This window comes from Nycticebus coucang, chromosome 1, assembly GCF_027406575.1.
Source record: "Nycticebus coucang isolate mNycCou1 chromosome 1, mNycCou1.pri, whole genome shotgun sequence".
In the NCBI taxonomy this organism is placed as follows: domain Eukaryota; kingdom Metazoa; phylum Chordata; class Mammalia; order Primates; family Lorisidae; genus Nycticebus; species Nycticebus coucang.
In genome coordinates this window covers 29,185,922-29,208,785 of record NC_069780.1, presented here as the reverse complement: position 1 = coordinate 29,208,785, position 22,864 = coordinate 29,185,922, and the positions used below count along the sequence as shown (strand labels likewise).

At 37.1% G+C, this 22,864-nt stretch overlaps 1 protein-coding gene across 3 annotated transcripts in view; it reads left to right on the top strand.

Moving 5' to 3' along the window:
* The window catches only part of PPP3CA (protein phosphatase 3 catalytic subunit alpha), a 304,967-nt gene that overhangs the window by 223,888 nt on the left and 58,215 nt on the right, over positions 1-22,864 (top strand). For all 3 annotated transcript variants that reach the window (XM_053557267.1, XM_053557180.1, XM_053557100.1), the window contains exons 4-7: positions 7,433-7,544; positions 8,588-8,733; positions 11,623-11,762; positions 20,918-20,995. In XM_053557267.1, coding sequence (XP_053413242.1) covers positions 7,433-7,544; positions 8,588-8,733; positions 11,623-11,762; positions 20,918-20,995 — 476 coding nt within the window. The remainder of the gene's footprint in view (positions 1-7,432; positions 7,545-8,587; positions 8,734-11,622; positions 11,763-20,917; positions 20,996-22,864) is intronic.

Here is a 22,864-nt window from a genome sequence, read left to right as displayed (position 1 = left end):
GCAGCAATACAGAGCAAGAAATGAATGAACCTTGCAAACCTTGGGGTTTGTTCTTGGGCTTACTTGACCAGCTTCACCAGCAAGGAAGTGCATTTGTAAGACTTTTGTATTACATCAGGGCTAGTGTCTCCTGAGAGGAACAACAACAAAACAAAAGCTTTGCATAATGGTGGTTTGAGCAACAGAAATGTTTGTTTCTTCCTCTGTGAGAGTCCCTAAGTGGGCAGACCAGGGCTGATGTGGCCCAGTGTGGTGTCAAGCCCAGCCTCCTTCTGCTTTGTTGCTCTGCTGGATGTTCCTGGCCTCATTCCAAATACAGCCTCATGACCCCAGATAGCTTCACCCATCGTATCTCTGCATTACATTTGGCAAGAAGGAAAAGGAGAGGGAGAAGGCTGTGTTCTTCTGGTTGAGGATGTTTTTCAAAGGTGGCACAATTACTTCCATCTGTATCCGTGAGTCAGAATTTGTTGATTTGGCCCTAAGTGATTTGTATGCACCCAGCTTTGGGAATGACTGCAGTGGGCAGCAAACAGCAAGGGAAGGTCAGGGGGTTCTGCTAATTCCCTTTGAATTAGGGTTATGTAGAATCTAAGTAAATATTTTGAAAATTATTTTATTAACTTTGAAATTCATATTGTTCATTTAACATGATAGTACTCCTAAGAAAGGAGGATGAGATTGAATGAAATAGGTGTTCTACTTTCCTTGAAGCTTGCTTTGAATGGAGGAAATCCCAGGACTATCCTGTCAAGAGCGATTGTTTTTATCAGCCAAACAGTGGATGGCACTATGTTGGATATTTTTCTTTAGCATCATAAGATTTGTGTATTTTTAAAAATGTAATGAAAGGGATCACATTCCTGTGAATTTGTTAATTAAATACATGTTTCCTGAGTAACAGTTGACACAAGTGGACTTTTCCTTCTTTATCCCACCAACTTCATCCTTAGCTGACACGATTTCTTAATCTTACTGGTCTTTACTTACCTTTGATTTTTTTTTTTAACTTTAAGGCTACAGACTTCTGAATCTCTGGCCTCAATCCACTTTAAAGTCCCCAACCTTTTCCTAATTAGTGCTTGTTAGAGCTCTTTTTTTTTTTGTTTCCTGCTGTTTTGGCCGGGGCTGGGCTTGAATCTGCCACCCTTAGCATATGGGGCTGGCGCTCTACTCCTTGAGCCACAGACACCACCTGAGCTGTATTTTTTTTTTTAAGGGAAAGAAGTTGAGAAGCGTTAATCACTAATTTGTTCCTCAGCAGATTTATTTATAATCTACAATTACTCTAGGTATTTGAACTATGAAAGCGCTGTATTTTATGTACTAATAACATGCTCCCTTTGAAATACAAGCAAAGGATCAAAGAATCAAACTGACCATTGAAGACATGTCAAACTCTGTTATCAATGGACGTTTAAAAGTTCTAACATGCATGTATCCAGTCCCCATCTTCAAATTTTTTAATTTTTTTAAATTAAATTTAAACTAAATTTATATTAAATCTAATTAAACTCCGGGAGTCTGAAAGTACAGACCCAGGGATTTGCACATATCTACAAAAATGACAAAATATCTCTTATCTAAAGTGTTCCGTTTTGATTAGATTGTGACCTTTCAGAGGCTTTGGGTTGCTCAGAGATAGCATCATATTTAAAATAGAACAGACTGTCATATAAATGATACTTACTGAGAATACTTGGGGGATTTTTATTGTGGATTAAGGAAGCTGACACTGTTTGTGTTTTGTAAATCCTATTTGCATGGTTTAAATGATCTCCTTTATTCCTCACAGTTATAAAAGGAATATGTAAATGCATTCCTTTTATGGATGCGGAAACTAAGGCTCTGAGGTGACACACCTAGTAAGTGGCAATGCTGGGACTCAGCCTTTACTCTTCCCACTCCAGAGGCCTCAGCCACAGTACGTTCATTAGGTATGCCACGAAGTACCACACAAAATGCACTCAGCAGTCACGCTGGAACTGACACACAGTGGTACATTCTCCCATGCACGTGCAAACATGCACACACAGCCCTCTCCCCACCTGTATAACTGAAGGTCACAGCCTTAAATATAAAGTGTTCTCTGTGAGTACAATACTGCTGGTTTTAGAAAAATCCTAAAATAAGAGTTCAGTTTTGCAGTGTGTGTTATCCTAACAAGCTTCAAAAGGTTCTTGATTCATCTCAGTAATTCAGGGCTCCCCCGCAGTATTCTCTGGCTATCCTCTGGGAGAAGGGGAGCACTTAAGTTTAATTTTTACCAAATCAGCTTTGAAGAATAGGTTCAGATTTCAAATAGTCTCTGCTATTCCAGGCATACCGTAATGCACGCTGGACAGTGCACAGAGCTGGTTTTATGTAGTCTCCTACCCTCACTATCAATCTTCTTTTGCCAAGATTAGAAATAATTTCCCACAAAGTTAACCCAAATAAGACAAGCAAGCTTTTGAGTAGTGATGAAAGAGATAATTTTGTTTTGAGTAAGAATTTGTCCTGCACCAAATACTGCTCTTTCTGATGATTGCATTACTCTACCTCGTCCCTTTGATCAGGCACATGTGTGTGGAGAGGTCCTGGCGGAGTGTGTTTTTCGGAGAAAACAGGGAGAAAGTCAGAATTGCAGGCAGTCACGCACAGCTTTTCCTCAAGCTCCCTTTCTAGCCAGGCTGTACTGCAGGGCCTGGAGTTTAGCAGAGAGCTGGCCCCTCTGCTCTACTTCCATCCCACCCTCAACCCAGGCCTCAAATGAGTTTAAGTGTGAGGAATTGCTGTGTTTACTAGCTGTGAATTCACAGACCAGAATGAACCATATCTAGTCAAGCAATAGTCCGTGCTTCTGCCTGAAAACAGCAAGTAAGCGAGACAGGGAGCGATGTTGGGTGACAGTGTGATGCCATAGACATGAGGACAGAATCATCCATCTCCCTATAGCCAGTCATCAGTATGGTGCTTTGCTATTTCACTGCCTCATCTCCTCTCGGGGTGCTTGTCAGACCTGGCAGAAGATGTCTTAGAGAAGCTGAATCTGATATTTCAGGAGTTTGGATCTTTCCCAGCTAATGTGTGTCCTTCATTTAATTGTCCGATGATTGGGAGGCTGTACTTTTGATTGGAATATTTCACAGCAGGGATAGTTATTTTAAAGAGCTGATTAACATACAGCTAAAGTGGGCAGCACCTGTGGCTCAGTAGGTAGGGTGCTGGCCCCATATACCGAGGGTGGTAGGTTCAAACCCAGCCCCAGCCAAACTGCAACAAAAAAATAGCTGGGCGTTGTGGCGAGCGCCTGTAGTCCCAGCTACTTGGGAGGCTGAGGTGAGAGAATCGCCTAAGCCCAGGAGTTGAAGGGTGCTATGAGCTGTGCGATACCATGGCACTCTACTGAGGGCAATTAAGACTCTGTCTCTACAAAAAAAAAAAAATAGCTAAAGGTGTATATCTTTTTTTTTTTTATTTCCTTGCTTCCTTCTTTACACCCCTATCCAGTTTTTCAAGAATATTTATCATTAAAAAGCATAAATTATAAAAGATATCAGTGGATTATTACTATTGGTGAACAAATTAAACTAATAAAAATTTTTTTTTTTTTTTTTTTTTTGTGGTTTTTGGCCAGGGCTGGGTTTGAACCCGCCACCTCCGGCATATGGGACCGGTGCCCTACTCCTTGAGCCACAGGCGCCACCCTAAACTAATAAAAATTATATTTTTAGTGTCACTTCATGGGGGAAGATAAGTTAATCAGAGAGAAGAAAACTATGTCTTTGACAAAAATTAATAAAAAGATAGAGCTGCTTATTCATTCATATTGAGTAACTCTAACTTCAAAGTATAAATAAATATCTGTTTAATTAAGAGTAAGAAGGGAGAGACAGTAAGGATCCAGTTAAAGTGATTAGTGCAACTCATTTGCACCTCACCGTGCAGAAAGGCCAGTGTAACATGGCCCTCGGTTCTCCCTGAACCAAGTAATTCAGTGAAAATTTCATTCCAGTTAGCCATCTGACACCACAGAGAGATAAATCATTAACTAATTTTATTCGCTGCTTTTATTGATTGTGATGTTTTTACAAGAGGCCTTCCTTTTTTAACTAATATTAGGTTATGATTTTGCTTAAGATCCTCAGTTCTCCAAAGTATTAAAACTTTAGATGGCAAAATAATTGCCAGCAAGACAGTGTTATACTTGGCAGCTGGCGCCCACCAGATGTTGAGGGTGAGGGCTGGCCGGGCTGCATTCTCCAGTCCACCCTTGCCCTTTCATTACCATGCCACTTCTTCCATGTTGGCTGCATTTGTGGTTTTATTCAGTGTTTGGGAAGATATTTTATTCTTGCCACAGGGGAGAAGAAAAAAAAAATGAAAATAGGACTCTTGTTTTTAGAGTACTTTGAGCCAAGAATTTAGAAATAGAGTTTTTTTTCTCTCTCTCTTTCCCCCTAGTCTCTCCTCCCTCCCTTGCTCCCTTCTTTCCCTCCTTCCTGTCTTCCCTCCTGCCACTCCTCCCTCCTTCTTTTTCTTCCTCCCCTTCCTTCCTCCCTCCCTCCCTTTTTTCCTTCTTCATTTACAGGAAAGGAGCTAATATTTTACTGAACTCCTACCATATACTAGGTGTTTTATACATCTATTATAATAAGGAAAAGTAAGTGTATTTTGCACCATCGAAAGTTGCAAGTAGTAAGACAAGAATGGAAAAGCAAGTATCCAATGTCCTCAACACTCGTATGAAGCCAGTAGATGGTCTAATACGCACCCACATAAGAGAAAAACTCAATTCATGTTGAGGAGAAGAGGGTCAAGGGAAGGGGAGAGTGGAGGCGGAAAGGGGATGGGTGTGCTTCTGTTTAATGGGCACTATGTAACAGGGTATATGGTACACCTCTTGGGTGCAAGACACAGGTACGAGTGACTAACAAATGCAAACATTATAGTTATAGTAGTTATTTGTACCATCCTATTAATCTGCAATTTAAAATAAAGTTGTAAGTAACAAAAGCAAAAAGCAGTTGTAAGATGTGACAGGGATTTTTAGCATAGAGCATTTCTTCGCTCTTTGGGGTTTCAATTATGACAGAACTGCAGTAATTAGACTACGGGTGCTACAGCTACGTGCTAATGTCACAAGATCTTTAACAGATAGCAGAAGAGAACCTGTGATTCCTCTGATAGTATTTGATGGGGTTAAAAAAATGCAGTTAGATTTTAATTGGATAGATAATAGCTTTGCTTTAAAATAAATTATTACAGGCAAAACTCACCTAAAGAGGTCAGAATTGTGATTCTTTTTCCAGAAGAATATCGATTAGAAGGGGGCCCAAGGCAGGCTTCTGGTGCTGAAATGGAACTAGATTCTGGGTGTTAGTTTCATGAGAGTACACATATGTAAAAATTAATTGACCTGTAATTTAAGATGACATAGAAAAAAAAACTTATAAAAAAAAAAAAAGCTGCCAAAACATGTATTCTCTCCCCCAACACATGAATAAAATTCATTTGCAATTAGCAATTTCAACACATACTTATATTTTAAGGGACTTTACATACCCATCCATGTTTTCTATTAGACAGCCTAACCCAAGTTAACAGCCAATTAGGCAAAACCTACAAGGGCTGTCCAGAGTGCATCTAGCCACATATGTCTCTAGTTTTTATATTACATGGTAGATAATTTCCGGACAGCCCTTGTATATATTACCCTCAGATTAAGGTACAGCCTTATAAATTTTAAATTGGGAACAATCCTCTCATTGACATTAATGATAGTTTATATAAATATGTTCGGGAATTTGATACAAACTTGAGTAGTGCAGACTCCTTTTATTAAAACATGTAAGTGCAGCTATAAAACCTGATACAGACCAGGGACTCATTAGGCCACCAGACTACCTGCTGAGACAGTGGTGCCTGAAGCCCAGTGTGCTTTACTGGTGCCTGAAGCTCAGTGTGCTGCTGGGTCACTTGTGCAGCCCATTTCCTCAACTTCTCAGAAAATATTAATATCGGTAGTCACATTAGCTAATAACTGAAAACAGAAAGTGACAATTAGAAAGTTAATTTAAGTAACATTTATCATTTAATGTCAACCTTTTAATTTTGTCCACTTCAGTAATATTATCAATAGAGACAATATCTTGCTTCAACAATACAGTAATACACACTTATTCTGATAATTACAATTTTCTCCAAAACTTGGACCATAAGGTAACTTGAATTGAAAACCATTAGTTTGCATTCCTTTTTCAGATTATCACATACGCTGACAGAGACAATTATTCTTCACAGGTAGCACAAAAATACAAGTTGCCAGTAATTTTTCCCCATAGACATTATCCAGCATATCTACTATAAGGTTGGAAAGCCGATTATTAAAGTATAAATATTGCAGATTTGGGTTCCAAATTTTAGGAACCATGATCATACTTGTCTCAGTATTTTCGTGGTTTCTTGATCTTTTTCGCTTCACTTTTACAATATAAATTTCATGAGGATAAAAAAGCATACTTGGCTTTTAAGCTATGGTGTTCTGCTCCCTGTGGATTCCTAATGAATGCCAGTTTCAGGTAATGAAATTGATGCTAATACTTGAGTACTCCAGTTGTCAGAATGCATATTTCAGGAAAACTGTAGATTTGTATTCCAAACTTGGTAAATGCATTGCTGGCCATCATTATTACATCAACTAGTTAGAGGGCCTTAAGCTATATGAAACGTATCCCCTGCCTATTAGTAGAGTGTGATTCACAGATAATTAATAAAGAAAGTAAAGACACTTCTCTTTACATCTCTATAATTATTTTAAAAGTCAGGCAACAGAAAAGAAAGAATCAGAAAGAAAATGCAAGATAAGATTTGAGGGCAAACACTGACAAGCTCAGTGTTTGGATTGGATTCACTTGGATTCCTTCTCTGTTTTCTGTTGCTTTCAATTTCTTTCACTACCTCCCTGCCTTCTTCTCCCTAATCATCTTGTCTTTTATTTCAGTGTGTTTGGCACACAGAAGTCTTAAGTTTTGTTTTATACATAAATATAGCTAAAATAAGGCCGGGAAATCTCATCACACATGCCAATATCTCTTCTTGTACCTTTTTACCAGTATATTTTCACTTCTAGTATATTTTCATTTAAGCTGCTTTCTCTTTCCAATTTTTTCCTAAACCAGCCTCTCCTATTCCCCTCTAGGCCACACAATTCTTCTTTTGACCATATAAAATTTATTATTTTCTTGTGGTGTGTGATAAACCTTGCACCAAAGTAATGTTTTCCGTGTGATGGTTAATATATCTTCCTGATAAGTCCCAGCCTTTGGAGATTTTTGTTCATGGTAACACATTTGATTCACGTCTTTATGATATTTGAGCAATGGAATATGTAAATGTAAAGGAAAAAAGACTTATTTTTGTATGTTTTTTTTATTTTTATTTTTCTCAGTGTGTGCTGTATTTGTGGGCCTTGAAAATTCTTTACCCCAAAACACTGTTTTTACTTCGTGGAAATCATGAATGTAGACATCTAACAGAGTATTTCACATTTAAACAAGAATGTAAGTATACATCAAGCTTCTTCCTTTAACACCATGTGTGCTAAATAATACTTTCATCAATATTAAAAGCACATTCCAATATGATTATTCCATAAATGTCGAAATTTTAAAGTGATACTTTTTCACTTTATTCATATTTCTTTTAAGCATGGACAGTTACAAAAATACAGAATTAATTCATTTTTAAGTTATAACTTATCTATAAGGTAATCTAAGAATTTGAATTAAGATTTGATATCTTTAATTTCACATCTCTCAAGAAAAGCAAATGGGAAGAGTGGATTGAACCCTATACCTCTATTTTTGGACCCAACAGATAATAGCTTCTAGTGCATTTTATAAAATTAAAGATGATGACTTATTTTAGATTAGATCGCAGGAGTGCAGCACACTCTCTTTAAATTGTCTATTCCACTTCTCAGCTTTCACTATTGTGTAAAGTGAAACTTGTGAAGTTATACAGAGACTAGTATTTTTGCTTTATATATAAACAAATCAACAGTTAAATTGAAGGCCAGGTACTAGTACTACACATAACAGGATTTTTCTATTTCACTCAGTGGAGCATAAAAGCTTCTCTCGAAACTTTAGATATAAGTCAATAAAGAAAAAGCAATCTGCAGTGAGATAGAAACAACTTTAGCACATTTCTTGCCATATGCTTTTCTGTAAAATTATTCAGGAATAGCAAGCAGCCTTATGGCCATTTTCCTGTTGGTCTTCCAGTTGTTTCTGTATATTGTGATACATTCACAGATCAAAAGCCAGGATGTACATTGAAGGTCTCAGCTTTACTCTGTAAAAAGTTATGAAAAATTGTAAAATGTGGATGAATGACAAAAAGAAAAAAACACCATATATAAAAGGTCCATGTGTAACTCCTCAAAAGTCTTAATTATATTTTGGAATTTGCAGTGTCTAATTGTGTGGTAATCATATGGTACTGGCTAGAAAATGTTTTTATAAAAAAACTATTGCAGTGAAATGATCTTAGCTCTACATCACAAGAGTAAACATTTGTTTCTTTAATCACATTTTAAAAGGTAAAATAAAGTATTCAGAACGTGTATATGACGCCTGTATGGATGCCTTTGACTGCCTTCCGTTGGCCGCCCTGATGAATCAGCAGTTCCTGTGTGTACACGGTGGTTTGTCTCCAGAGATTAACACTTTAGATGATATCAGAAAAGTAAGTTCTTGGTGGCTCATGTCTGTAATCCTACACTGTGGGAGGCCAAGGCCAGGGGATCATTTGAGGTCAGAAGTTTGGGACCACTCTGAGTGAGAGTGAGATCCCATCTCTGTAAACAATAGAAAAGTTAGCTGGACCTGGTTGCATGTTATTTGTAGTCCCAGCTACTTGGGAGGCTGAGGCAAGAGGATCACTTGAGCCCAGGAGTTTGAGGTTACAATGAGCTCTAATCGTACCACTGTACTCTAGCGTGGACAACAAGTGAGACCCTGTCTAAAAAAAAAAGAAAAGAAAAAAAGAGGAAAGTCAGTTGTGATGTTTTCCACATCTAATCATTCTGCGTGCTTTGGTAATAAATAGAGATGTTAATTACCCTGCCTTTATCACTATCCTTATTCTTTTGAAATAACATGATTTAAAGTGGTCATGAAGCTCTTTCTTGTATTAGTTTTTTATCTAGAAAGCAAGATGTATTTATTTTTAGAAAAGTTTTTATCTTCAGAACCTCAGGGTTCACCTTGCCATGTGACATATGTCATTGGAAAAATAAAACATTTGATCTCTAAAAAATAAGTGCTTTTTCATTTCCCTTTGGCTTTTTTTTACTACAAAATTAAGAATATTTTCTATTGTTTTCCTTCATACCTTTCTTTATAAGAGTTGGTGTTGAGGAAATACCTTATAAAATTATGAATGTATTTATGTATCACAAATCTCAACTATAATGAGCTCAGTATTCATGTAAAAGTTCATTGTTTTTTGAAGAAAATCTCTATTTAGGGAAGTAAAATATTTGTGTTCTTCCTTAATACTCTTCTGACTGAGTTTCAAGTGTTCAGGTGTAAAAATGATATTGTATTTACTTTCCTTTACTTTAGAGAAGAAATGGATGCTTTTGATTTTAAAAATGAAACAAACGGGCAACCGAACTTGTTTCCTGCTTTTTCTGTTTGTGTCCTTTTTGGCAGGACACTGTTCCATACTTGCCTCTGTTGTTCCGTAACACACACGGCATTGGTTTTTGCTCTGTATTTAAGGTACTGTAGAGATGTGGTGCTGAAATATAGTCATGGAGTTCAAGTATAAAATTGTTCCTTTCTTGATGAACATAACAATTCACAATTCATTCTTCTATAATTTGATGGACTTTGAAAAAATGAATAACTAAATATCTCATTATAAATTAAATAGACTTTAAAAAATATCACTTGTTATTCCAAGACTTACTTCCTGGCATGTTTTAGACATTATGCTCAATTTTGATGTGTATTGATTAAGCTCTACATTTACCTATAAAATTATTTTAGGTTTACATTTTGTCGTATGTTCATTTGAGTTTTTACTAGACTTATTTTTGTTAAATTAATTTTGTATCTTTATTTTCACAGCCAATGGCATTAACTTTTAGAAGGTACTTTACAGTTTCTCTAGAATAAATTAGATAGTCCAGTTGCTTTGCCACACTTTTAACTGAGGTTTCATATTAATCAAGTTTCTCCTCCTCTGTTGTCCTACCCCTAATAATAAGTTCTTATTTCTCAGAAAGAAGTTCTTATTTTTATAGACAAGCATTATTGTTTTTGTTGAATGAATTGTTCCAAAGACATAAATTATTTAAATCTCATAAACAAGTTTTAAGTTTGCAATGACTATTTCATGGGTTATATATAATGGATATTATATAAAGAGTCTTGTTTTCTTTGGGTGTTGAAAATGTGAAATATTGCTTCATTCACTTTAGATATTAGTAAAAATTAAAGTTTGGCAAAACTGTTATTTACATCATCTTATACATCCCAGGAAAAATAGAGAAATTGACTGGTTATCAGCCTAGTATATTCACTTGGCTCTACTGGACTTTTTAAAATATTTAAGTGTTAAAAATGAAGAATATCAGTTCTTAGTAGATTTTAATAGCTATTTTATGCATTTCTTCAAGAAACTTTGTATATTTGCTAATTCACCAAAGATCCTTTAATTGCCTTTAAATCAGGGTAAACTAAAGGAAAGTGACAGGGTTATAAAATTGTTCATGAAATGTTACTGCCAGTAATTATATTATTCCTATGCCTTCTAAACATACCTTTTAAAAGTCAAGTATGATTTTACTAAGCATGTATAGCTGGAAAAATGGATTCCATATGAAGGCTTTGGGTGAAATTACCAGGCTTGCAATGTGAACTGAAGCAGAACCTGCTAAATTTGAGGCTATTTCAGTGCTTATCATTACTCTTATTTGTGCCCCGTGTATCAGCTGCCATAGGCTTGCCCTTCATAATTGGAAGCCTAGATAACCTGTAATGAATGAATATCCAAAATGTCATATAGCAGGTGACTACTTTTAGCATGAAAGCGATCTGCTCTCAAAATCATATTGGTAAACATAAAAATTATAAGATAGCCATAAAAACTGGTGGATGTTCCCCATCTAGACCTGGAAATCATAGTTTAGTAGACAGTAATGGGAATCTCCACAAAGATAAAACAAAACACCACCACAAATGGCACAACTCAGAGTCACATTACCTGGTGATGATGAGATGAGGGATAAATAAGTAAGGAGAGTGAAGGATGAAAGAGAGAAGTGGAAAAGGGGGACACAGGAATAGAGTGGGGATTAAAAAGGCGAGAGGGAGAGAAGGGGTAGAAGAAGACAGGCAGTAACGAGCTCATCAGGGAGATGGAGGCTGGAACCCGGGCAGAGCGATGAAGGGTGTGAGGAAGAGGAGGCAGGAGATCGGGAGATGGGGACGGAGAAGACGGAGCACCCTGGGCTCCATCCCTGGGTGGGATGGGAGTTGCGCAGTACTTGTTTCTTATATTTTCTGAATTTCCAAAAAGTTTCCAAAGATTAGTATTTTGCTCTCTCTTTTCTCTTTTTCTTAGTTAGACCGATTCAAAGAACCACCTGCTTATGGACCTATGTGTGATATCCTGTGGTCAGACCCCCTAGAGGATTTTGGAAACGAGAAGACTCAGGAACATTTCACTCACAACACAGTCAGGGGGTGTTCGTACTTCTACAGGTGAGGATGGAGGGACACGTGTGCTTGTGACACGTGTGACACGTGTGCTTCAGAAATGCTGGCATTTACTGGTCCACGTGTTTGATTTATTTATGATGTTTGTGTAACTTTTTCAGAACGCAAGTATAAATGAAAGGTTCCCTTTGAAAGTCTGGTTCATATGAGTTCTTAGTGCTTGGAAATGAATAAATGAATAAGTGAGTAAGTGAATAAATAAATGCGAAATATACGTAAGGGTACCTACCTCGGAGGTATTGCAGGTTCACTTCCAGACCGCCGCAGTAAAGTGAATATTGTAATAAAGTGAGTCCCGCAAGTTTTCTGATTTCCTGGCGTATATAAAAGTTATGTTTGCATTATGCTATAGTCTATCATGTGTGCTGTAATATTATATGTTTTTTAATGAGCGCACCTTAATTTCAAAATGCTTTATTGCTAAAAAATGCTAATGGTCCTTTGAGCCTAGAGGGAGTCTTAATCTTTTTTCTGGTCAAGGGTTGTTCTTTGAGGATGATGGCTGCAGATTGATGGGGCTGAGGGATGCCGAGGATGGGAGTGGTTGTGGCCATTTCTTAAAATAAGACAACAGAGTTTGCTTCATCAATTGGCTCTTCTTTCATGGGTAGTTTCTCTGTTTATATACCTGTACATAAGATTTCTATGAAGAAAAGGCAGATGTGATGTGAGAGTGGAGAGGCTACTGAAGAAGACAGTAGGATTTAGTGCAAAATTTGTTCTAAATATGCAATGCCAACTTTTGTTTTTTTATTCAATTAGGTAATCATGTTTTAAAACTTAACCAGTTCTTATATCTTGAATTAGAAAAACAACTTTACATTGGTTAATTACATTGTATTCAAGTCTTTTTTTTTTTTTGTAGACAGAGTTTTACTTTGTCGCCCTTGGTAGAGTGCTGTGGTGTCACAGCTCACAGCAACCTCCAACTCCTGGGCTTAGGCGATTCTCTTGCCTTAGCCTCCCAAGTAACTGGGACTACAGGCACCTGCCACAACACCAGGCTATTTTTTTGTTGCAGTTTGGCCGGGGCCAGGTTCGAACCTGCCACCCTTGGTATATGGGGCTGGCGCCCTACCCACTGAGCCACAGGCGCTGCCCTGAAGTCATTCTTTTTTATTTTGTTACTTTTGTTTACCAGGCTCCCTGAATATATTAAAATTGGCTGCTTTAGAGTATATAGATATCCAAGTAATTTTATTTTTAGCAACTTGACATGCCAAACTGGAGATTCTTATAATGATTTCTATATTTGCCAATGTCTAGGGATTTTTCCCATTCTGTAACTTTTCAGAGCACTGCAGAAAGGAATCTGCGATGCAGTTGGATTTCCATGTCACCTTTGTCTCTGTGACAAATCGCCTCTGTGTCTGATTATCCTCAGGCTCACCGGGGTCCCTTATCATTAGATATCCAGCTTATATGAATGTTGCCAGAGTGAAAGAGAGAAGAGGCCATGAAGAATTGAGAATTTTAAATTCTAGAATAAATATTACTCTTGCTGTTATTTGATACTTAAAAACCAAATCTGATGTTCCCTGAAGTCAGTGCTCATTTCCAGCCCTAGTGGCTAAGTTAAGGGTAAGACTGGAAGAGTTCTGTGAATTCAGCCCATCAGCCACATCCCTGTGTCTCTAGAGCAGACAGATACCATTCTCTCGTATGACATTGATCAGATGTCTACTTAGCAGCAGCTCATTTTCCCCATTTATTAAGTTTTTCTTATGGGGGTGAAAAGGTTTCTTTTGTCCATCCTTTGACATGATTGAGATATTAACGTTTATGAACAGAAAATCTTATATACTATAAAGCATCATTCAAAGAATAGTTTTTTTTTCTGCAAATGTTAATAGAGAGGTTTATTCTCAGCTTATTTATCAAAACATTTACAGTTTACGTCTATGCTTTGGAAACTTGGGCACCAAATCTAATGAGTCTCTTGGCTGAAATGAAGAAGCATGGTATAATGTTTCTGAAAAGCCTAAGGTTTCTTTTTAGTACTTAATTGGGGAGTAATCTTTTGTTAAAGATGTTTAAACGTTTAGTGAAAAGTTAAGTATTGTTGACGTCCATCAAAGCCATGTGTTCCATCTTCCAAATCCAGTGTTAAATTTCTAATTATATCATAGGTGCTTAATTTACCTGTTTGATACTGAGTTGTACTTCAATAACATAATACCAAACAAAACCCAAACTCTTGGTTTTGATACTGAGTCATATTGCTTTACCTTGTAATATAGCATTCTGCTATGAGCTTTCTGAGTCGGCTGTTCAAATAAGTCGTATTCTGAAAAAAGTTCCAGAATGAATTAACCATCAAGTTGTGGTGTTTTTGTTTATGAATATAGAGACAACTGTGTTTTATGTCAGGACATCGATTTTAATATTAGGGAATAATTAGAAAATTAAGCATGTTTTCACACTTTTGTTCTCAGCTCAGCTGCCGGGGCTGGAATTGTTAGGATTATTTAACTTGTCTCATTAGAGCTTCCTGATAGGAAATGGTCTTCAGCCATGACAAATATAGATTATGTGAATGGCTGAGTATCTAAATCCACAATCTGTGTATAGACTCGGGCTAATGGCAAAACAACCTAGATTATGTTTTACCTACGGAAGAGAAAAAACTCTCTCATTGTCCCCGAGCCCTTTCATCCTTTTGTCTTTAGTCAGCTAAGGCATCCTCTGAGGTTATAGTTTATAAAGTGGATCTAGATGGGCACAAATGAGCCTTGAAATTGGTAGAGAAACAGGGTGGCAATTTTGAGTCATTGGTGGTTATTTTGATCCATAACTCCCAGTTTTATTTTACATGTTTATATATGGTTGGTGTATTTACTTTGATATGCCACTCTTCCCACTGTATAACATGTTGTCCTGGGCATGATTAAAGGAAATGAAGTTATGCAGAAAAATACATCAATGAGAATTCATTAATGCTGTTCACGTGTTACATAGTCAATGTGACAAAGAGGAAAGAACCCATAAGGACTATGTTTTGCCCCAACACTACCATTGTCTTCATAATCTTAGACCGGAGTTTGCATACTCAAATGTTCAGTGTTCAGGCAGGTAATTGAGATAATTAAAGCAGGTCAAGTATTAGATTGCAGAGATGAGTGAGACTCATGACACATTGGAGGCAAGATTTTCATTTTACTATAGACCAAAGAAAACTGTCAGCTGAATTTGGTTCTTTGGTGGTCACTTTCTGTCTCTGCCTTGGATGGATCATACAGGTTTCATGTACTCAATTTATGACAAAAATGAACATACCATTCTCAGGTAACTATTATGAGTAAAATATTTTCTAACTAAAAAAAAGAGAAAGAAAAAGATTTATGTTCTGGGTTTACCTTGCTTCAAAATGAGCAAGTTAAATTAGACATCCTAATGTTCCTCTAAGCTCTGAGGTGTGTTGGGCATCTTCACACTCATTTTTAAAGTGTTTTTGAAGCTGTAAGTTGCAGCTCACTCAAATCACCACTAGTTTCTTAATCATAAATCACCAGCCTTTCTTTTCTTTACTTCTGCCCAGCTTCTCTGCAGCAGGTGACGCTCCGATCTTGATATCCTCTGGCTCCTCCTTTTCACGTATCTTGCTCCTCTCTCTTACCAGGCAGATCCCTGCCTCTCTGTTGCCTCTTTCTTTGTTTTCTTTCTGCCTTTAGTATTTTTTCTTTACACTTATCCTAGGAACCTCACCCACTTTCCAAGATCCACTGTAAAGGTAAACTCTAGTTCAGTACTGAATCCATGTCTAGTCCCTCATCTCTTTGCCTTTCCTGAGCTCAAATCCACTGTGTCTAGTTCTTTGCTGGAACATTTTATCTAGACTAAATTTACTTGCCTGAAAAACTTTATTATTATCTTTCCTAGTTGCTTAATCTCCCATGGGTATTTCTCCTAGTTTCCTGTTTTTGTCAACTATTCATTCTCCCAAGCATGCAGACAAGTGGGTATTTTTGCTTTTTCTTCTTGTTTTGAAATTACCCAGTATCGTATCTTTTTGACACTTTCTTTATAATGTCATCGCATCTAAACCAATCTGCCTGCCTTCTCTCACACTGAGTTTAGGACTTCCATTTTTAAGTCTATTGAAACCACATAAAAGCTCCCTGCTTTCAGTTGCATCAGTATTGTTTCTCCGTCCCCTCCCTAATTCTTACTGTCCCATTCATGAGTGTCTTTCTTGAGAATTCATTCACTCATTCAATTATGCAGCACACATTAGCTGAACACCTATTTTATATGCTGTCTGCTAAGTTTTGTAGATACTCAGAGTTCCTCCCTTCAAGGGAATGGCAGTCTAGTAGTTGTAACTTATAAGCCTAAAGAGAAAAGCAAAATGCAAGGTGAATAGTGCTGTGATAAATGGGCAGGCCGTTAGACACATACCACACAGAGGCACACGCCACACACACACAGATGAGGGTCCTTCCTCACCCTTGAAACAGGGGCTACTCATGGAAAAGGTATTATCAGACCCGAGTTCTAAAAGATAAGCGAAGCATTTTCAGCTAGAGTCACTGAGTAAGGCTTTTGCAGGGAGGGAAAGTGGTGTTCATGAAAATATGAGGGAGGTAACACCCTTAGAATTCTGCAAAGATGGCCACGTGAATGGTTAAACTATAATCATACTTCCAAATTACATTTAGGGACTTCGTTGTATGTTAAAGCTGAACTTCAATATAACTAAGCTATTCTACTTATGTTTTTATATCCAGTGGAAATGCATAAATCTGTGCACCATAAGATATAAGATTGTTTATAATAGCAGTAATCCTAGTAACCAAGAAATCAAATCAAGCCAAAGTTCCCATTTAGTAGAAGGAATAGAAATTCTACTTTATTTCTAGTATATTTATTCAGGTAAATATAGCAAATGAGAATGAGTTATCCAAAATGGCACCTAACAATATAGATGTACGTCCCAACTACAATGATGAGTAAAAGAAGTCAGAAAGTCCTCAGTCCATACCATGATTCCACTGAAATGAGAGTTCGGCATCTGGGAACACTAATCTATATTGTTGAATGTCAGTGGTTACCCATAGTGGGGAGGTGACTGTGAAGGTGGTATGGCTGGTTCCTGGGGTTCCGGTAATGTTCTGCCTCGATTAGAGCTCAGGTTACAAGGGTGTTCACTTTGCAAAAAGTCATCGACTTGCAGTCTTCTGGTTTGTACCCTTTTCTGTTAGAGATAAAGTTTACCTTAAATAAAAATCACTTCCACTCTGGAGGCAGACAGCAGCCAGGTACAAATGAGGATTTAAGCTCTGGAAAAGATCTGGCAGCAAGAGTTAGGGCCATTTAGGATTTGATCCCCACGGGGTAAAAATCAAATTAGTTGGAGCGCCCTGAGGCCAAGAAGAAACACAGCAACTCCTAGGAAAGGATAGGCCTGGCAGCAATTGGTCAGCCCATGGGCAGCCCAGGGCTAAATTCCAATAGTCAGGCACCCAAGAAGCAGAGGAGGAGACTTGGGCAGGGTCTGGTACTGGGGCAAGAAGAGGATAAGGACATGTAAGAGGTGAAGGCTTCCTCCTGTACCTTGGCGAGGATTGCGGGCCGCCTGGTCTTGCTTTGCGGAAGCACAGATGAGGGAAAGAAAACCTGTACATCTGTCCCCTGCTTGACTGCCCTATTGAGTCTACTGCAGCAATTAAGCATGAGCTCCAGAAAGCTGACGGATTGCTACTAAGCATTTAAGACATGAAAACAAAAATGAAAAATCAGTGTTCCTCTCTCAAGGCATTCACCAGTGGTGGAGAGCAAATGTGTAATCATCATTTACACTATGATAAGTGATATGTTGGATACGTATGTTAAAGGAACATAGTGGGTACAGCAATTTTGTACCCCTTCGGGTGGAGTAGGCTTGAAAGGAAGATGTCAGGGCTGATAATTAAGACTTGGCATAAGAGTAGACCTTTCAAGGAGAAAAAAAATGCACAGGCAAAGTAGCTCTGAAAGCATAAAAGCATCAAAAAAGCATTTTAATGATGCCTGATGGCCAAATCATTATTAAAGGATCTTAAATCTGAGAGATTTAATTCAAGGTTTAAAATATAGTTAATGAGAGAATAAACAGAATGAACCTATGTAGTAGTAACTGTTTGCTATGGTATCAAGCCGGCTTTGCTACCATTCCTCACATTTTTGTCTTTTCTCCCGTCCTTACCTTGTCCATGCTCAGTCTGTCTCCCATGCACCCTGCATCCGCTTCCTATCTGCTTATCCACATACCTCGTTTCCTTTAAGATCTAACGCAAGACAGGTATTTTCCAAGATTTCGCTCATTAACTGCAGACCTAAATGCTTTCTTTCTTGTCTCTTTACAATTTTGTATTTAATGTCCTTTGTTTCTCAGATTTTATTTTCTTTCTTTCTTTTTTTTTTTTTTTTTTTTTTAAAAAGAAGATTTCTTATAACGGCCTATGTTCCTACCTAGATAATAAATACCCTCAGGACAGAAAGCATGCCTTGCACATACCATACCGTCCTACCTGTAGTTAATACTGTCTTTGAAAATAGAACAAATCGTCACAGGATCTCTGACAAATTTGGGGGAAATAAGTGATTTTTCAATTCTCTGTGGTGTTAAGGTGTTCAGAACTCTGCTTTTCCTGCTGTTCCCTGGCTGTGTGTGTGTGCGTGTGTGTGTGTGTAAATAAATGCTTTTCAGCTTGAGCGTTTTGTGGATTATGATTATTGAAAGCCATAAACATGTAGAATTTTTTTTTCTAATGCTATTAAAAACTTTAATGTGTGCTGGGCAGGTAGTTTACCAGTCATTGGAAACTAGATGATATTCAAGTATTTCAGGTTTTAGTAGGAAAATGTTTACAATTCTTTAAAAGGCTAAGTGTTTGGATATGGAAGTGTTTGCATTTCTGAAGTTTTCCTTCAAAATGAGTCCCTCTATGTAAATAATACAGGTATGCCTCACTTAATGCTATTAACCTGCACATTGCGGCTTGGTTAATTTTATTGTTTTTATATTTTTATTAAAATTCAAATATATGCCAAGCACAGTGGCTCACGCCTATAATCCTAGTATTTGGGAGGCCAGTGCAGGTGGATTGCCTGAGCTCACAGGTTCAATACCAGCCAAAGCCAGAACAAAGCCTCATCTCTAAAAAATACCTGGACATTGTGGGAGCACATGTTGTCCTGGCTACTTGGGAGGCTGAGGCAAGAGCTTGAGGTTGCTGTGAGCTATGTTACCACGGCCCTCTACTGAGGGCGACAAAGTGAAACTCTGTCTCAATAACAAAAACCAAAAAATCAGATATGTGTTGGGCGGCGCCTGTGGCTCAAGGAGTAGGGCGCCTGTCCCACATGCCGGAGGTGGCAGGTTCAAACCCAGCCCCGGCCAAAAACAAACAAACAAACAAAAAAAAATCAGATATGTGTATTTCATTGGGAGAAACTTAGCTTAAACACGTACAGTATCAAAATTTAGCATGAAGAAAGCATTTTAAAATAATACTTTTGTAAGACAAGAGTAAGTTGTTCCAAAATAGGGGAGGGAGGGAAGTGGCCAGGCCATTTGTTTGAGAGCAAAAAATGGGACAAACTTAGACAACAACCTCTGTGACAGTGGTGACAAGACAACAAACTGTCTTTTATAAGAGGTATTGTGAAGGCACGAGAAATGTAAGTAAAGCCTTCAAAGAGATGGGAAGAGATGTTTATTGAGACTCTACTCTGTGCCAGCCTAACTATCTGCTATTTTTGGAACATCAACCATTGTCCCCGAAGTAAAGTTTTTTTATTTTCTGTTTTTACCCTGACATACACCAATCTGGAAAGGTCATATACTCACCTTCTCTAAGTAGAACAGAAGCCTTTGAAGACACATGTCAGTTACCTTCTGATCCTAGGTACCATGAGGGCACGTTTTCATATACAGACTCTGGGCTATCTTCTCTAGTTTGTACAAAATACTCTTGTGCATGAGTTAGATATTTTATTTATTGAATTGATGTGGGACAGCCAGGAAGTAGAGGACTCATAGATATCACCTGTTTCTTTCATGGATATTTCTTCTCTTAAAAAACACACTCACACAAAATTGGTGTACACACCAAAGACTATTTTCAGTTTCAGATCTATTTTTGTCAAATAACTGGATCTTTTTTACAATCTCTATATTCCATCTTATTAGTATTTTTCCCCATTAATCAAGGAATTTACGCAAAATGTGTAGCACAGAAACTAATCATCTTTGCATTTATAGCAAAGTATTTTACTGACATATACTACTGAAATATCTTTCCGTAGTGCTATTTTTATAATTGAGGAATATTGCCTATAGTATATTTAGTTTAGGTTCTAGCATATATTTGTAGTTTGTTTATAAGTATTGGTTTGCTGTTCCTTTTATCTCATTAAAAATTCTTAGAGCAGAAACATAATGTACAGGGTTTTCCAACTTTCATTTTTCATTTGAATTGTATTTATAATGGAGTTCTTTGAGTTTGAGACTTTCTTTAAAAGCAAACATAATGATTACATTTTGGATTTTTATTACGTCCTGATATATAAGTCCAAAATACAGTTCTGCTAATTATATTTAAAATACAAGTATTAAAACCTGTGAATGTCCACAATTTTGTTTAAATTTTGAATGATACAATCAGCTTAATGTATCCATGTTAGGTAAATTGATAACTTAATTCCTTAGTATAAGTCTCTTCCATTTGCTAACTCGTTCTGATCTGCTACACACTCACACATGTACGTACAGATATAAATGGTACAATATCTGAGAAACTTGAAGTTTATATTTCAGATTAATTCTCAGGTTTATGCATCTGTTTACTTTGTGTTTTAAAGTGGACTTATAAAAATTGGTTTTCTCTGAGAGTGGACACTTACCTTGTTGTTATATAATAGTCTGTGTTTTCTCTCCCCCAGTTCACACACCTTAACCACTTTCTGGTTACATAAAGCTGTAAGTGCTTTCTCTGGCACAATGAAAACCCTGTCCACAGAGCCAAGTCACTTGTTTCATGAATGATGAATGTTTGTTTATTCTTGGTTAAGTCACATAGATCTGGATGTTAGAGATAAACATGCTTCTGCTGATAATTTCATAACAGATGTTTCTCTTTTCTTCTTGTCTCTGACAGTTACCCGGCTGTATGTGAATTCTTACAGCACAATAACTTGTTATCTATACTCCGAGCCCATGAAGCCCAAGACGCAGGGTGAGCATTTTGAGGGTCTGTGAAAACCATGCAGTGTCCCTTTGCCAACACGTCCTCACTTTGCTCAGGCTGTGCAGGCCCCCTTCTCCCAGACTCATGCCCACAAGGAATTAGGTCTTAAAATTGTCTTCTGATGGATGACACAGGTATGGCAGAGTCCTGGGAAATCGGTGGCTGCAGATATGTTGTAAAGTCCCCTTTAAGGTGCTTCCATCTTGAACTTGAACAAGACACTTTCCAACTTTTTTCTTAAACATTGTAAGGGAAACTTCTTTTATTTCTCTCCTTCCCGCCTTTACCACTGCCCTGTAAGTGAGCAAATTACCAGCTACTTCTCTGCCTTGATGGGTAACAAGAATAAGAATGACACTTAGACATTTAGCACATCACACATTGTACTCTTGTTTTAAAGAATGCCATCCTGATCCCTTTACAGTTTTAAAGGGAAAAAAAATAGAGACATTTAAACAAAGGGGAAAAAAATCCTTGGTTCTAATTACCAAATGAGAATATAAAACTGATTTTGTCTTGTTTGGTAAATTTTTAAGATGTAGACCAATGTTAAGTTTTTAGAAAACTAAGAAATATCTGATATTTACTTTAATGGTATATTAAATCCACATTAGAGAAAAAACAGCATAATTAATTTTAAGATTTGAAGATTGATACCAGTTCTCAGTAGGCCCCACTGATAGGCATTGTTTTCATAGTCTGGGGTTTCTGAAAAGTAAGAATACTTTTTTTAACCTGTATGCTGAAATTGGAATTAGATGCCATATCTTAATCAAGACAGATTCTGATTTACTTTCGAAATTAGATGTGGTATGAACTGATCAGTGTGTTAATAGCTGAGGTTTGAAGTACCCAACCAGTTTGTGTACCCAACCAGTCAAGCCTTCAAATAAATTTTCTCACTTTTTAGGGCTGTAGAGTCAACATACTATTTTAGTTGACTTTTCCAGTAGGCTGACTGCCCCTTTGGGACAGATTAATCTTAATCAGACTACAAACCTGAAATCAGTGGCTTATTTGAAATTGTGTTAACTGCATCAATTATTAACAAGATTTTTGTTTGTTTGTTTAAAATATGCAGTTGATTGATTCATTAGGAAAATGGAGATTGTGTCATCCAATTTCTTTGTTCTTGTTTGTCATCAAATAGGCATAGCCAGCCTCAGTCTATAAAGTCAAGCTACTAGGAGTAAGAGTGTCACATCTTTTACGGTAATTTTTATTTCCACAACAAGGCTCAGTCTCATAATCAGAATAAGTACTTCTAGGACATTTCAAAAGGTTTTTAAGGGTGAATTTGGGGGTTGGAGGGCAATATAATATGTCTGAGTACTTACAAAAAGAGACGAATCAACAGAATTTTTGAAAGTATAAATTTTAAGTTGGCTATTTATCTATCTAAAAGTACTTTTTGAGCTACCTTTAAAACCAGCTGTATTAAGAATGGTTTGTCTACCAGAAGTAAATGACACAGAACACTGAAGAAAAAATAAAATTTTGTGTTATAGGGATGTTTCTAAGCTGATATTCCTTAAATCTATTATATAGCAGTCATGAGATACATTTTTACCAGGATGGAAAAGAGCCAGTGTCTCCTATACTTTTTGATTATTTGAAAATTAATCGTCTTATAAAACAGTTTAGTCTTAATAGAAGAAAAGTAACTAGATTGTTGGTTTATTTTCAAAGTTCTTGTGAATATTTTATTTTGTATTGATTAGTTATTACTTTGCTAAAAAAATCTTTGACCTTTAGACACCAGCAGAGATTGGTAATAAATAAAATTCTAAATCAGAGACAGCTTCAATTTTTAAAATTCGTAGATTGAAGGAGATATCCTTTAAAGAGAAAATTGCT